The 14,955-nt window shown below is 43.6% G+C and overlaps 1 protein-coding gene across 1 annotated transcript in view; it reads left to right on the top strand.

The window, feature by feature from the left end:
* The window catches only part of myo1d (myosin 1D), a 93,044-nt gene that overhangs the window by 20,479 nt on the left and 57,610 nt on the right, over positions 1 to 14,955 (top strand). Inside the window, exons 2-7 of the mRNA XM_035403756.1 lie at positions 8,597 to 8,805; positions 10,064 to 10,157; positions 11,924 to 12,089; positions 12,308 to 12,361; positions 13,078 to 13,173; positions 14,661 to 14,777. Coding sequence (XP_035259647.1) covers positions 8,597 to 8,805; positions 10,064 to 10,157; positions 11,924 to 12,089; positions 12,308 to 12,361; positions 13,078 to 13,173; positions 14,661 to 14,777 — 736 coding nt within the window. The remainder of the gene's footprint in view (positions 1 to 8,596; positions 8,806 to 10,063; positions 10,158 to 11,923; positions 12,090 to 12,307; positions 12,362 to 13,077; positions 13,174 to 14,660; positions 14,778 to 14,955) is intronic.

Raw genomic sequence — 14,955 nt, 5'->3', positions numbered from 1 at the left:
GCCAGGATCCGATTCAAAGCCCTGACCCTTGCCTACACTGCCGCCAACAGGACAGCCCCCATCTACTTGCAGGACATGACTCAATTCTATGTGCCTGCTCGACCACTCCGCTCTGCAGCAGCAGGGCGTCTTGTAACCCCTCCCACCCGCCCAAAGGGATCACAGAGCTTCTCCACCCTAGCTCCCCAGTGGTGGAACGAACTCCCCGTCCCTCTCCGAACCTCCCCCTCACTATCCATCTTCCGCCGTGGCCTGAAGACTCATCTCTTCAGACTATACCTAGAATAACCACCACCATGCTGTGTATATATATATATTAAAAAAAAAAAAAAAAAAACACAACCCTTTTTCCTTGTCACTTGTTACATGTTGCCCCATCCCTGCACTTCTTGGTAAATTGTATTTGTCCTAATACTCTAGCTTAATCTTCTGCCTAGTTTGGCTTTGCAGATGTTAGACCAGGATAGTGTTCGTTGTTCTCAGCTAGAAATAGCTGTACAAAATAAGTAATTGTACCTTACTGAACCTGTGATTCAGCAGTTGTCTACGATCATGAAAATGCACTTCTTGTACGTCGCTTTGGATAAAAGCGTCTGCCAAATGAATGTAATGTAATGTAATGTAATGTCAAGGCTGTAATCACTGCCAAAGGTGCAGTTCAAACTCTGATCGACTGCGATTGGGGACCTAGGAGGGAGGGATTTGGGACTGTGATTGGGGGTGGGGGGGAAATCACACACACACCACAAGGGGAGAATGTGATTGCGTGTCAAGGATGAAGGACTCCCCTACAATAAATCTGTATTGTACTGGCTTTTTAAAGGTTATGTGCTTCGTTAAGGGAGGATTACTGTTCTTTCCAGGCAACCTGGGCTCTTTTATTGTTTTCTTTACCTGCAGAACCTGACATAACCTGAAGTAACGCACTAATGAACTATAATGAGGTTGAGGTAATAATCTTAATGGCTGCTTGTTTGTCTATGGCAAGCAATCATAGATGTTTTTTTCATTTACTAACTTACCCCATTTTGGTTTTCCCTCACAACCCCCCCCCCCCCCCCCCACATAACTCACATTCACACTTGTAGTTCTTAAAACAGATAAATCAAATACGTTAATTTAAATCCAGATTTATTGCAGATTCAGATTTAACATGAACATTTAAGCACTTGAGAGGGCTTTTAAGGACAGAAGGCCTACTAGTTCCTGTGCTGTTCATCCCCAGCTCTGCAGGCTCTATGTCCCTTTTTATTTCATCAGTCGCGCCCCACCACAGCAAGCCGTGCACAAACCTCAGGGACCCACCCAAACAAGGCTATAACTTGTAGCTGTGTTTTTGGTGAGGTCTGTAATATGTTCCTTTTCAGTCCCAAAGGGGAATGGCAGCCTGGTGGGCTGCTGAAGGGAGTTTTTCGCAGGGATGGGCCTCTGACTCAACTCAAGCCTCTGGGCAGAGAGGAAATAAACGAATGGCCCCGCCCACTGGGTCGCTGGCGGGGGAAAGGGCAGATGGAGGGCTGAGGCTGGTTGCTTGCAGAGGACCCGATTGTGGCTGAGGGTGGAGATCAGATGGCAACTTTTTCCCCCTACAAATCTCTGGAGAGCACAAACATTCCAGAGAGAGAGAGAAAGAGAGAGAATAAGGAATGAGAGAGAATAGCAGAGAGTATGAGAGTGAGAAAGGGAGAGAAGGAATAAGGGATGAAGTATAAAAGGAGAGTGAAGAAAAGGAGAGAGAATGTTAGTAGTAGGTGTGGTTGAGCGAGAATAGGGCTAAAAACCTGTGACTGTGAGAGAGGAGTGAGAGAGGAGGGAGATGAGGTGAGGGCTGGGAAACGGGACTGAGAGGGAGGCGAGAGCAGGAGCCCGTCCAGCTCCGGGCGACAGGGGCAGCGCGCTGCAGACGTTAAGTGGGACCAGCTGTGAGGGGAAGTGCGTCTGGCAGGGCAGGAAGTACATTCAGAATAACGGCAACACCCTTGATCTCTTGCCAGCTGGACCCCACCCAGGGGCTGCTGGGAAATGGGGGCTGGATACCATGGGAGGCTTCTGTTGTGCCCTCCCCCTCTGCAGAGACCTTCGGCCTGGAGCCACACCTTCTGCAGTCCCTCTTGGAGGTGTGGAATAGAAGGACATCATGTCATGCAGATGATTTATTGCTCTCTTTCAGAAACGGCAGGACAGGTATAAATTCCACTTCTAATGTGGTCAAGGACATGTGCTCACTGATGTATTTCTCAAACATCCTAAAGCACTAGTCTGGTTGTGGACGTGTTCCTTTTTATGGAACAGAGATGATGAAATAGGAGATGTCTTATGGTCATTTGTAATGAGGGGGAAAATAACTGAGGAATTTTTTTTCTTTTGTAATTGGATTCAATTCATTTATTTTTTTACATGGTTCAATAACCTTTGAAAATAATGGGGGAATAGACAAATGCAGGTCAGTTTTGCCAGTGTAATATAGCCTTGAACACAGTTTATAAGATCATAATGAACTGTTGCCCCATCTCAGTACAAGAAGACCATGAGTGTAAGAATTGGACTTCACACATACTTATGGAATAATCATGTTCTAATTGACCTCTTGGCATGGAAGTGTGCCCATTTTACACATTCCGATTGATATCAAGGAATGGTAGTGTAACCATCCTGATTGATGTTATGGCATAGCAGGGTACCCATTCTGATTGATGTAATGGTGTGGTAGTGTACCCATTCTTATTGATGTCCTGACATGGTAGTGTGTCCTTTCTTATTGATGTCATGGCATGTCAGTGTACCCATTCTTATTGATGTCCTGACATGGTAGTGTGTCCTTTCTTATTGATGTCATGGCATGTCAGTGTACCCATTCTGATTGATGTAATGGTGTGGTAGTGTACCCATTCTTATTGATGTTATGGCATGGTAGTGTACCAATTCTGATTGATGTCATGGCATGGTTGTATACCTGTTCTGGTGGATCCATTTTGAAACCATCCATGAGCATAGTATTTGTACGAGCAGCAAAGTAAAACAAAAATAGGATTTGATGATTTTTACTGTTCGGAAGGCTTAGCCATGGAATAAAATATGGGTTCATCAGGTTTCTGATACTGTTGTGCATCTTGCGAAATCCAAAAATCTGTGTCATAATGAATGTGAAATTATTACTACAACACTGCCAGTTTATTGTTGCCTTCATGAGTGTACATTTACAAAATAATTTTGTAACAACCAGGTAAATCTAAGTGCATAGTATTTTATGTTGCTGCATTGTGATTTTGGATTGGAGCTAGTGAGGTAACTGTGGGATATGTTAAATGCATGGTGTACTGTTTGACACCAGTGAGCCTATTTGTTCAATGCTTTTAAAATTTCTTTATAGGGATATATCATTAACTGCATTATTTAACAAACAATGTTTGACCGGGGAATGTTTAATACATTCTAATCTAGATATCTTTCATGTTGGGTCAAATTGCGCTACAGTATATTCTTGTGTCAATGCCAATATCAATGCTTGCCACATGCACATACACGTGAAGCACTTTAACTGTCACCAAGTCAGTGACTATTTTCATACTGTACTGTGTATCTTGTGTGATGATGTTCATTGCTCATGGGCCCTGCGCTGTCCCTGACAACACAGCAGACACACATATGCACGCAAAAACACAATGCACCGACCATCTCGCAAACGCGGCATGTTCCGTAGAGAATTTTCACAAACGATTTTTTAAATTTGTCAGCAGTTGAAACCCTGTAGGAAATCCTCAGTTCACCAGAGCTGAGTTATTATTGTTTAATTGTTATCATGCCCTCCTCCCGCCCCCCTTTTCCAGGCTGTGCCCTTGTCACACAGACCCCCGATTGATGGCCAGACAATGGAGCGAGCGCACAGGCCTGCCCGCAAACCCGGCACAAAGGGCCCTTTTTGACACCTACCCAGAATGCGGCCATGACCGTGCCACCCCCGGCGGTCCGGTTACATGCCGCGTGTCGCCGGGCGTGCACGAGCGTGTCCGTTGCTCCCACGGCCCACCCAAGCATGTCGTGACATGCGAGAGCTCGTGCTTTGGTTGGTCCCTCTGGAACAGCTCCCGGCCGTTGTGAGGGAGAACCAAGCAACCGCTGGGTTCATGGGCTATGGGCTCAGTGAGTCAACACTGAGACCTTTATCAGAGAGCCTGGTAATTAAAAGAGATGAGTCATCCCCAGTGGCGAGTTCATCCCCACTGCATAGTGCTCCTTCTGTTAGTGTTAGTAACGTTTCCTGTGTCTCCAAGGGCAAAAGTAACATAATGACCCAAGGGGACAAGTATTTTAACGCTTGACGCAAGGGTGCAGAACTCTCTCAGGCTGTATTTGAATCCCCTAATCATCAGTCGAGTGTCTTAACCACAGTTCCTTGTTATTGCCCCTTGATGCTGGGTGAAGTACCGTACATGGAAACCTGTATGAATTGTGTTTAGCCAGTTTCCCTGTTTGACATGTTTTAAAGCTCCCTACTATGTATTTTATGTTTGATGGACCAGTGGTGGTCTATAAACTGAAACGTCTTGTTTTCCTTTGTCAAAATTTGATATTGGCACCGATTATCTGAATGCGACAATTTTATCTTGATTTTGTCTTACATTCAATCTTTTTTAATTGAATTGACTTGATATTCAGGATTTTGACTTTGATAGTACACTCACCGGCCACTTCATTAGGTGACAGGAGTGGCACCCAGTGTGGTCTTCTGCTGCTGTAGCCCATCTGCTTCAAGGTTTGATGTGGTGTGCGTTCAGAGATGCTCTTCTGCATACCTCGGTTGTAACGAGTGGTTATTTGAGTTACTGTTGCCTTTCTATCAGCTCAAACCAGTCTGGCCATTTTCCTCTGCCATCAACAAGGCATTTTCGCCCCAGAGAACTGCCACTCACTGGATATTTTCTCTTTTTTGGACCATTCTCTGTAAACTCTAGAGATGGTTGTGCGTGAAAATCCCAGTAGATCAGCATTTTCTGAAATACGCAAACCAGCCCGTCTGGCACCAACAACCATGTCATGTTCAAAGTCACTTAAATCACCTTTCTTCCCCATTCTGATGCTTGGTTTGAACTTTAGCTGATTGTCTTGACCATGTCTACATGCCTAAATGCATTGATTTGCTGCCACGTGATTGGCTGATTAGATATTTGCGTTAACGGGTGCAGTTTGCAGTTGAACAGGTATACCTAATGAAGTGGCCGGTGAGTGTATATTTTAGTTAATGTTGAGTGTCGTTGCGCTTCATATTTTGCCTTCTGATGCTTACATTTATACTGCATTACATTCACTTTACAGACACTCTTATCCTTATAAAATTCAAGAACTTCGTTGATATGAATTCTGTTAGCACTTAAGTGCCAGCATTAATCACTTCAGGTAATGTACTAACTTAGGCATGGGATCGTTTTGCTTTTTATTTTTAAATGGAAAGAAAGCACTCACACAATGGCAGTGTAGTTAGTTTGTTTTAGGTGAAGAGGCCGTGGGGAACTTCCACCTGTGTGAGAGAAGTTTGTCCTGGAAGCATCCCACACACTGCACTGCCTCTCCCCGTGCTGGGGTCCTGATCAATAAAGGCAGGATTGTCTGCCTGTCTGACTCAGTCCACAGGTATTTGCTTAGGGCCATGGAAATCTTGACCAGAGTATTACATTGCGGTTTAGGCATGGGTTTGGGGGGTGTTGGTTTACTGCTGCCAGCGTGGGCCTACCGTTGGCCTGCAGGTGCTCTGCGTGGACTGAGCCTGTTAATATCCTGCTGTTCACTGTATGTGGCTCACCTGTAAAAACTTACAATGCTCCCAACGTGGTTCTGTGAAAAACGAAACCTGTGAAAGCCCTTGGTGTGTCTTGCGACAGCCAACAAACCATTTTCCCAGTAGCTCATATTTCCTTTTCCTGAAAACTGAAAATGCAATCAACTGTAAAAACCCATTCAGTCTGATATAGTGGACATACCCCATGTGAAATGATGAGGTATTCTGCTGACTATGATGCAAGAGAAGAGCCCAAGGTGCTTATTGATCCCTTTCCAATCAGAAATGGATATGACACTCCTAGTGCACAGTGGTTGAGCCGGTCCTGATTTTACTAGAGGCAGGTACAGTATATGCACTAAATGTAGGCTGTCTCTTTGTAGTACAGTGACCTGCTTATGGTGAGACGTGATGGTTTAAACATCTGTACGTTCAGAGTGCCCCTCCCTGCTTTCATTAATGCACATATTGCCTGACATATTGCCCTGGAAAATGGCACTTTGCCACAGTAGGCTGCGCAGACTCAACTCTTCCACTCAACAGGATATAAATCCCATGTGTCTTGTTGTTCCAAGATCCCTTATCAAGAAAAACAGTTCTGTGGTTGTTAGATGCAATTTCTCAAGCCCTGCTATCCAAGAAGTGCATTATTTTCCACTCTATACAAAGCCATTCGGGAGTGTGGGTACCTCCCTGAACTGTACTGTACCATCTCTACCATGTTTCTTATTCATTTGTACAGGCGATGGCCTTTTTAGGCTAATTTTATTTGAAAGTTAACTGTAGAAAGCAAACAACTGTGGGAATGCCTTACGGAAAATGTGTCTGTCCAAGCTTATGACAATATTAATGCGAAAATGGGATTTTCCTCAATGCGTAAGGCCCAACGATGACTGATGAGCACTGCAGCGTTTTTGAGCAGGAAACATTAGCACTGTGGGCTGCTCTGAACAGGTGTTGTTAGCAGCGTTGCCCTGAGCAGTCTCAGTGATTTATGCTGTTGTCCTGAACTGAACGATGAGTACTGTATATGAACCTGAACAGGAATGCATAGCACGCTTGTCGTCCCGAACAGGAATGACTGGTGATGTTGTGATACCCAACAGGAATGATTAGTATTCCTTCCCTGAACAGGAATAATTATCATTGTTTCCTGTGAAGAATGGAAGACTGAGGGAGAAACCATCTACAAAGCTGCAGCTCTTCGCTGTGGCTAGCCAGACGTCTTCCAGGAGCAGGCCTTATCAATCCTGCTGTGGAGTGGGGGGGCATAGAGGAATGGAGAAGAATGGGTGCTTTATTTTAGGGAGCGGTCGGTCCTCTCGGAGGAAGGAAGGAAGTGAGGCAGGGGGCCGGCGGGCGTATTGAGGGAGCTCGGTTGAGCTGCGATCTGCTGGACTTCGCTCGCAGCCCCCAGAGGGGCCAGGAATTCGGGCAACGATGGAAGGTCTCCAGCCTCTGCCCAGCGCTCCACCCGTCCCGCTGGATCCAGAAGGTCCCTGTCCCAGCTGGAGTGCAGGGCGTCTTGGTGTTTTTTAGTGCGCCCTGTGTCAGGCTCAGCACAAGGTGCAACGCTTTGTTTTTGCATTGAGCAGGTTTTAACCTCTGTGGTGGATTGTTGATGCCTGAAAGAAGTATGTTGTGTGGCTCCTTTTCTCCCCACTGTGAGAGGATTTCATTTATGCACTGGTGGCAGTATCTAGCCCCTTTCACACATGGAAATCGCAACACTCCCGGGGTCAATTCCATGTTAGGTCGTTTTTCTCCATTCACACACAGCTCTCCTATATGGAAAAATTCTGTGTGAAGTCTGTTCACTCATGACGTGACTGTTCTGGATGAGGCAAAGCAGGATGGCTACCCTTTCATAGCAATGAAGGACAAATATTAACTAGAGCCATAAATCTTACTTGATCCCAACCCAGCAAATTTGAGGAACATTTTACACGGAAAATCGACTCCGGCTCTGTTCTCACGTGATACTGACATGGAAAATTGCCAGAATATTTACGGGTCAAGACACATGAGTGAAAGGGGCTTCTGCTGCACTACATATTTTTGGCAGGTGTCGTTCATTTTGTTAGACATTTCCGCACGTCATTCTAGATCTTCCTCTTGACTTCAGCCAGTTTCTAAACAGGAAAGGGCACTCTGAGATTTTGATGAAGGTATTAACAAATGATATAATTTATAGGCCTGTGATCTCATTTCCAGTGGTCTGTCCATCCTAAAACCAGCCTAGACTGCAGCATATTTAAAAATCACCTACTGCAATGCGATGCTCTACAGTTTACTGCAACTTCACAGTCATCATTTAAGATGTAGGTTTACCTGATTTTGAAATGAATGTTCAATTTTCCAAAAAAATTTTTTGTGAATCCAGGATGTGTTCAATCAATCAGTTTCTCTGGGTTTTATTGTCCCTTTTGTCAAATCTACTAATCCAGTGTTATTATGATGATATGTGAGGTAATTATATTGACAGTAAATAGCAGGCAAAATGCAGATGGAGAAATGAAAGGGGGTCGAAGGCACATGAATAAACAAAGAAGATGAAAGTGTAACTTTGGGGTAAAAAAGCAGGTTTATTGATTTTTTCAGCCCAAAGTTTGCCTGGGTCACTAAGTTCTGGTTTTGCTTTGATTTTTGAATTCTTTATGCGGAAGCCTTTTCACCCCTTCATCTTTCAAATCAATACACTTTTTCATGACTGCGGTTTTTAGGTCATGAATAGAATTACGAATGAAATGCCTTATTCACATCTTGACGCCGATTCAGAAATCAGAATTTTCAGGTGACTGACCCTTGCGCGCATGACCGTAGGTTTGAGAAGGGCCGGATCTACACCTACATTGGGGAGGTGGTGGTGTCGGTGAACCCGTACCGCGCCATGAACATCTACGGACGCGACACCATCGAGCAGTACAAGGGCCGGGAGCTGTACGAGCGGCCGCCACACCTCTTCGCCATCGCCGACGCTGCTTACAAGGCCATGAAGAGGAGAAATAAGGACACCTGCATCGTCATCTCAGGTGGGGGAGCACATCGGCGCGACAAAAAGGGACGTCCGCTTACGTCACAGCCTCAAACTTTCAGACCCCTTTTGTCTGGGAAGTATCAATGGCATCAGCTATGCAGAATGCATTGAGTTATGTTCATCTTCTCAACTACATCTCAGTGTATTATAAGTGATTTGAATCCCTGCCAAACCTTCCCACAATTTGTCTAATCAAAACATGCCAGAACGAATGGTCATTTTCCCAATTGCTTCAATTTCTGTCATTTTAAATGAAACATTAACTTCCTGGTACAATGATATTTAATTATAGGTGGAGCAAATTCTTGTGGGAAATTCTTTGGAGTCTTTTCTGAGTTCAGACCAGAAAGGCCAAATGTGTTTCATAAAGAAAACATTGAAAGTTATCCAAAGTGGACACAGTACTGGACTGATTACGTGTGATGTGCCCTCTAGTGGTGAAAGGAGCACTTGAAGTGAGTCTTCCCCATTTTATGAAGTAAACCCAATGTTATTGCTTCATGAGCACAATATTGTGGGCAGTCCTGAATTTTTACATTTAAAAAAAAAATCTGTACATTTTATAAATCTAGTTAGAATTAAGAATGAATTTGGACACTTTCAACTTTGGTGAGGATATAAATCATCCATATTCCACCTATAATATTCACCATACCAAAATGTACTCTCAGGAATGACAAGAAGGGGTTGCTGGGTGGCGTGGTGTGAAGGAACTGTTCTAGTGCATGGATGAACCCCAGTTTCTGGAATCTAATCCCAAATGTGTTAGTGCCACATGTGACTTGTACCTCAAGAGGGTTATGCATAATTGGCAGTAGTGTCACCCAGGGTTAGGGAGGGTTCAGTCGGTTGGGATCCATGTCTCATAATTCTCTTTGTGACATTACTTACTTTGGAGAAGAGTGCATGCCATGTGTGTCTACACTTTTCCACATTGGCAGCCGAGCAGTGTGGGTGTGGCTTTATATGATTGGACATTCCAAATTGGGGAGAATGTGGGATAAAAGCTTAAAATTATTTTTAATTAATCGGACATCATTATTCGGTCTTTACATGTTAGGCAGTTAGTAAATTAAGGCCATTCATTGTTTTCTCTGAATGCCATGTTACCATAGCATAGTTAACAGTGTAGCTCCAACACATCCATAGTGCTGGAATTAACATTGATACATACTTTCAAATATTACATATAGAAGTCTCATTGTCATGGCAACACAGACATCATTCACAACATTATTGCCATTGCATTGTAGGTGAGAGTGGAGCCGGGAAGACAGAGGCCAGCAAATACATAATGCAGTACATCGCTGCAATCACCAACCCCAACCAGCGAGCAGAGGTGGAGAGGTGAGAGACAAGAAACCCACCTTTGAGTGGACACTTACTTAAGTAAATCTGGTTCACTGCAGGAACTGTTTTATTACAAATCACGGTGACATCCTGGTTATGTGGACAGGCATCTTCATCGAACTGAGGGATCTCTCTACAGCAGGCTATTACTTGAGTTTTGATAATATCCCTTAGGAGTAGGCTGTGAACTTTGACTGTTAAAGGGGTAAACAGGTATTTTAAAGTACAGACAGTCCCTGGGTTAAGAACGTCCGACTTACGGACAACTCGTACTTACGAATGGGCTGCCATAAAGCCTATTATATTAAAAATTTTAGCTAAATACAATGGTTTGTTTGTATTGTTATGTTTGAGATGTTTTAGTGTATTTGGAAGTGTTTCTTAAGTGTTTTATATGCATAGAAAGGTAAAATACTGTATATACTATATACTAAGACAAACATTTGACTAACTGATGCTAAATAAGAACCGTATGTACCTGTTCTAACTTACCTACAAATTTGACTTAAAGACAGACTTAGGAATGGATCTCGTTCATAACCCGTGGACTGCCTGTATAAAAACAGATGTGTAGGAGGGTGCTATTTTCCAAACTGAGACTGGATTGCTATCTGATGATTGTAATAAATATATAGTATATATTAATGAATATCATTACTTCCGTTCAATGTTGTTCATGAGCAGAGCTGCAAGAATTCAATGTTAGCAAATTTCTTGACAAGTAGATACCTGTATCAGAAAAATTACCAGGTGTGTCAAACACACAACGCCTCTGTCTTGTTCCCATGTCCGGTTCAACGATTGCATGCTGTAGACACTTAATGCAAACATTCTCATTTTATGTCCCTTGTGCAACAAGGTGATAATTTTCATGTTACTTCCTCATGTCACTTCTCTTCCGATATGATGTATAATCATCCAGTGCCACAGTTAAGTCAAACAGATAAAGGCTAGTTGTAAACATGGACTCCTTTACAGCTTGGAATTTACTGCTTTAATGTTGCTGGCAGTTTTGTTCAATGAACAAGTCAGAATTTCGAGGTGCTAAACGTAGTAATTTGTGTACTTGTGAAAGAGAGCCACTCCCCCTAGCCTGCTGTTGCCTCTTTTAAAAATACACATATTTTTTTCTGTCTGCACAGCCTGTGCGAGGAGAAAGAGAACTAACGCGTTGGCGTTTGAGACGCTTTCTCCTGCCCACCATAGGTTTTTCCCACGCAGTTCCGAATGCTAGGGCCGGAGGAGGTGTACAGCTTGGAAACTGCGCAGCGAAGCATAATATTTGTGTTTACGTGACACCAAGACAAAGACGGCACAGCAGATGGCTGATGAGGCTTCAATCTGCCTGGTGTAAAATGGAGAGCAAATCACTTATGTTGGCGTGCAGCGGCTCTTAGATATGGTCACCATAGAGAACGGATAATCGCAATAGTGTATTTTCCGTTTGGTGGAGAGTATGGAATGTCACGATTTGTGATTCTGCGGTCAGCCATTCTCCACTGATGTTTTACTGCAATTACCACTCAATGAATTTAACTTTTCTGAGACTGCTTTTTCAGTTAAAACATGCAGGTGGTCTGCCTGCCAGTGTCTGTGTGTGTACATGCATATGCATGCGCATGCATGTGTGCACACTTGTGTGTGTCTGTGTGCGTCTGTGCATCCACGTCTGTGTATAGGTGCACAGTACATTGCATTTGTGTATGTATGCCTATGCGTGTTGATGTATGGACTTATACTGATTGCCGGAAGCCTGTTTTCAGGGTGAAGAACATGCTGTTGAAATCGAACTGTGTCCTGGAGGCCTTTGGGAATGCAAAGACCAACCGCAATGACAACTCCAGCCGCTTTGGGAAGTACATGGACATCAATTTTGACTTCAAAGGGGACCCCATTGGGGGCCACATCAACAACTACCTACTGGAGAAGGTAGGGTGCGCCAGAGCGAAAGAAGAGTGATGCTGAAAAGGATGCTTATCTTTCAGGATTGTTTATGTCTGAACCTCAGACAAATTGCCCCAATTCAAAAGAAAATCAACAAAGAGAGCTGATGTAAAAAGTAAACATGTAAATTCAGCCCATATGCTTACCTTGATAAATCTGTCTGTTTACCATTCTTATACTCTGAACCCCTGTCCTATTCTCAGTCCCGAGTCATCTTCCAGCAGGAGGGCGAAAGAAGCTTCCATTCCTTCTACCAGGTGAGTGTTTCTGTATCAGGGGTGCACAACAGGGGCCAACCCATTTCAGGATTCTGTGCCAACATTTCTCAACATTTATTGAATTGGCCCAATCATATCGTGATCTGACGTGTATAAGCAACAGATAGAGTCACCGTCTGCAAGTGTATCCTAGAGATTTCACTGTACTCAAGCACAGGAGTGAAGCAGCATAGTTTATAGAGTTGTAAGAAATGGTAATTGGTTGGAACAAAAACCAGCACGCAGATCGGCCCTCCAGGACCGGAGTTGTGCACCCCTGGTCTGTATAGAGCAGTGGTCTCCAACCCTGGTCCTGGAGAGCTACAGGGTCTGCTGGTTTTCATGGTGACTCTGCACTTCATGAATCAATTAGAGCAGTTGATTACACAGTTAACTCAACTCACGTGGTGTCTTGGTTCTCAATTGGGTGCTGATTTTAAGGTGAAAACAAAAACCAGCAGACCCTGTAGCTCTCCTGACCATGCTTCGGTATTTTTAATTCATGTCCCTTTCTCATTTCAATCTCCAATATGCTGACCTTGATTATGACCCAGATTGTCTTTCTACCCTTGCTCCTCATTACTGCCGCAACCTGTTAAAGTTTATTTGCGCTGTATTATGTAATGCTTTTTCCCTTAGGCTGCACTGTATTATCTTAATTAGGGCTTTGAAGTAACTGCGTTGGGCTTTTCTTGACCTCTATAAATCCCTTTCAGCTGGTGAAAGGGGGTCCCGACCCTCTCTTGCGATCACTGCACATCCAGAAGGACCCAACCGCCTACAGCTACATTAAAGTCGGAGGACAGGTCAAGGTGTGTTCCGGCCCAGGGCCTTGACTGCTTTCTGATACTAGAAAAGCCCGTCTTTCGCTTTCAAGTTTACATTTACTGTCTTTTTCTTTTGTCAATGACAACTGCAAACATCACAAAATGATGGCGTTCTATGCCAGGTGTCTGGTGATATCACAGCACTCCATTCAAAAGCAAAACGATGGCTACTCATTCCAGAACCTTCTGTCTAAGGATTTCACCCATGTCGTGTAGAGTATCTTACAGCTTTAATTTATCTTTTGGACCTGTCATTTAAATACACATGAATGCATTGCATCAGAAAGGGCAGAAGATGAGTGGTAGATGGTAAAAAATGGACTGCAGATTTCCAAATTGCAAAATGCGTCCCACTAAACAGATAAAGGACAGCTGGCTGAGAAACGGCAGTATAGTAACTGACAGTTTGGTAATGGGAGGTGTGAGGAAGCGTGTGTCATGACCATATATGGCAGAATCGGGGATGAGGTCATCATCAGAGCAAAAATCAACATTTTCTTCGTCTTGCTTGTGTCAAAAGCACTTTAGTTGTGCTGTGCCAAATATGGCTAAATGGAACTGCTGCCATGACACCGATTGTATGAACATGTGGCACAAGCATTCTTCACAGGCCTATCATGTAACAGCTTTGCAAAAACATGTTTTCTCATCTGTTTACGGGCTACTGCTGCCAAAATCTCCATGTAAAGACACAAGTGTCTATGCAACACTAATATCTATGCAGCGGTGGCTTCACTGATGAATTACCTCACACTGTTGATTGCTACCTTCATGCTGTAATAAACAGTGTTTGCTTGTTGGCCGTCTACGACCGCATGATTGCGTGATGGCCAGTGACATCACCATTTGCAGGGTTATGTAATGTGGTTTAAGGAGCTTTTTTATTGGGAGCATTATGTGCACGGTTAAATACAGCAGTTCTGCTGTTGTTGACATCTCAGCTGTACTCATGAGTTTTGAACGAGAAGGAACCAAAAAGAAAAGTGAGCAAACAGATGGAGACAGACCAGCATTACTTGCTATTTGCGGCTTATTGTGAGGGCAGATTCTGCACTGAAAACACTGCTGGTGGTTTGATGAGAAAATGAATACCAGGGGAAGTGTTTGGTCGGTCTGAGAGAGCTTATCCTCCTGCTGTAAACACTTCAACGCATCTCGATAGCTTATTTTTAGCATTGCAACAGTTCTCACCTGATAGTGATGATGAGGATGATGATGATAACAATTTTACTTTGATTGGTATTGTGAATATTATTTTTATTACTTTTGCTGACTAATAAAACAGATGTGCACTGTCCCTATTTAGTAATAATAATAATAATAATAATAATAATAATTAATCAAGATGATGATGAAGCCAATGTGTAGGAAGTCCGGAGGCTTATAGTCGTTTTGCTTAGGTGTGATGATTTTTGAAATGCATTTGGATTTGTGTGGGTTGTTTCTTATCCTTCGTTCTCTTTGCGGTTCAGTCATCCATCAATGACAGCGCTGATTTCAAAGCGGTGGCTGATGCCATGAAAGTGATTGGCTTTACGGCTGACGAAATCCAGACCGTCTACAAGATCCTGGCCACCATCCTGCACCTGGTAACATTTGTCCCTCCTACAGACATGATCTGTCTACACTCCTGGGCAAAAAAAATGGGCCAAGCCCAAAATGGCAAAATATTAAGCTTTTAATGGTCTTAACAACAAATCATTGCTCAGAAAATTAGCAAGAATTAAACAAATGCACTCCTGAGACCTCCTGTGCCACCATTTGCTT

This window comes from Anguilla anguilla, chromosome 2 (assembly GCF_013347855.1).
Source record: "Anguilla anguilla isolate fAngAng1 chromosome 2, fAngAng1.pri, whole genome shotgun sequence".
In the NCBI taxonomy this organism is placed as follows: Eukaryota; Metazoa; Chordata; class Actinopteri; order Anguilliformes; family Anguillidae; genus Anguilla; species Anguilla anguilla.
Note: the sequence above shows the minus strand (reverse complement) of the source record. Positions and strands in the feature narration are given on the sequence as shown.